The sequence below is a fragment of the Oncorhynchus mykiss genome, chromosome 16, assembly GCF_013265735.2.
Source record: "Oncorhynchus mykiss isolate Arlee chromosome 16, USDA_OmykA_1.1, whole genome shotgun sequence".
Classification (NCBI taxonomy): Eukaryota; Metazoa; Chordata; class Actinopteri; order Salmoniformes; family Salmonidae; genus Oncorhynchus; species Oncorhynchus mykiss.
In genome coordinates, this window is record NC_048580.1 from 43210664 (window position 1) to 43212485 (window position 1822).

A 1822-nucleotide genomic window follows, 5' to 3' on the forward strand; every position below is an offset into this window, starting at 1 on the left:
ATGTTTATCCTGCATTGATTGAGGTTTAGATAACAAATATTGAATTTGCATATCAAGCAATCTGTTAAATCTTTACAGTCAGGTATTAAGCAATATTCTGGAATAAAAATCGTAATAAACTACCAGAATAAGTTTGGAAAGCTAAATATAAAACATTACAAATCTGATTGTGGCCTTGCCAGACCTTGCCCCAAAAAACAGTAAGAACTGGTGAATGATCAACACATGACAATTCCATTTCATATTTTGAGGGATTTTATTTTACCAAAATAAATGTTAATGATAAGACAAATGAAATTAGAATGTACAGATTATTCATGCAAATACATCTACACGTATGTACACAAAACATAACTCTGTAAGTGTCTTCGGTCTTACAAGAAGCCAAACAACATATAGGCCTGCCCAGCATTTTCCATAGTAAGCGTGTAGGCTCCCACATAAAAAAAATAAGCCTGTTCCAATCCCTGGAGTTTGGCATTTTAAAGTGCAAAAGATGTAAACGTGTTTTTTGGTCATTTAAAACTGTAAATGCTTCGTTAAAGAATATCGTGAGCAGTATATCTGGGAATATACAGTCCATTCCTTGATGCCCATTCTGACCAGAATTTGCCCATTTCTGTGCTCCTGGGATGACACTCATTGTCCTGGTGGGGCTTTTTCACCGTTTCCGAGGTCGCGGTTTCTGCCAAAGACCATATTTTGGGCTTTTGACACTCAGCGTTGTCCTTACATCCTAGACGAGATGGGGATGATGTGCGTTTGGTGTAACTCTTTTCGACATAATTTTCCCCGTGAGCACGCGTGCTGTCTCTATGGTCATCGCTTGATTGTTTCTCCAGGCGTGCATCCACCAACTCTGGCGTTGAGTTGTCCACTCTATGTCCAATATCCTCCACCTTGTCATCGACGGTTTGAAGATCTATTTCGTCTTCATCAACCAAAGCGCTTTTCTGCAGAGTGACATCACTCTTCTCCTCGTCGCTTTCGCCCTCCTCCTCGTCAGATTTCCCCTTGAACGCCCAGCTCACCCTATTCTCCTTCTTCAGCCGTCGCCTGGCGTTGGCAAACCAAGTTGACACCTGCGTGAGGCTCATCTTGGTTACGATGGCAAGCATGATCTTCTCGCCCTTTGTAGGATATGGGTTCTTGAGATGCTCGTTCAACCAGGCCTTGAGCGCGCTGGTGCTTTCCCGGGTAGCCACCTTGGCGACTCTGCTTGGGTCATCAGTTGCGCCTGGTCGGTATTGTGGGTAGAACGGCCCTCCTCGGCCGAGAAGCGCTTCATAATACGGAGAGACAGTCTTCAGGTCGAAGGAGTTGTTCTGAAAACACAAGGGAGAGTTGCAACGTTTAAAATGCTGCATAACCGACCACACTGATTTGTCAAGTGCGTAATTACGCATTTCATTTTATTGGCGAGAAAGGCAAGCAATCAAGCACAGTTATACGTTGTATCTGTTGTATTCAGATTACAAAATGTAATGAATTATCCATTAGAAGCATAGGCTATTCTCAAGTAACTTACCATGTGCGCAATGTGTCCGTAGTGTGGATAGGGGATAAAGTTGTATCCCTGTAGTCCTGAATATGCCAAAGGGACCCCAGTCATCGCAGCAAGATGAGGGGCTTGTTGCTGTCGTACCCTGGGTTGAGATCCCAAACCCGGTATCTGATATCCAGGGAGCATGTTGATGTTTCTTTCAAAGAAGAAGTTGCCAAATCCAATTTGTGACGCAGGCGTCCTTACGTCCTGACTATCAGATTGTGAATGACAGTATGTGCACCCTCGCGAACTTTTAATATACCCCTGTGCAGTCAT

The 1822-nt window shown here is 43.6% G+C and overlaps 1 protein-coding gene across 1 annotated transcript; it reads right to left on the reverse strand.

The window, feature by feature from the left end:
• Nucleotides 1-250: 250 nt before the first annotated feature.
• Nucleotides 251-1822, reverse strand: LOC110492905 (iroquois-class homeodomain protein irx-1-B-like). Its single transcript, XM_021567367.2, has 2 exons — nt 1529-1822; nt 251-1325 (listed from the first exon to the last, which is right to left on the reverse strand). Exons 1-2 carry the CDS (start codon nt 1820-1822, stop codon nt 540-542), a joined length of 1080 nt encoding a protein of 359 aa, XP_021423042.2. The 3' UTR covers nt 251-539.

Coding starts and splice junctions, on each gene's coding strand:
- LOC110492905 (XM_021567367.2), bottom strand. CDS start 1,822: ATGACTGCACAGGGGTATATTAAAAGTTCGCGAGGGTGCACATACTGT. Junction 1,326..1,528: donor ACGGACACATTGCGCACATG/GTAAGTTACTTG, acceptor TTGTGTTTTCAG/AACAACTCCTTCGACCTGAA.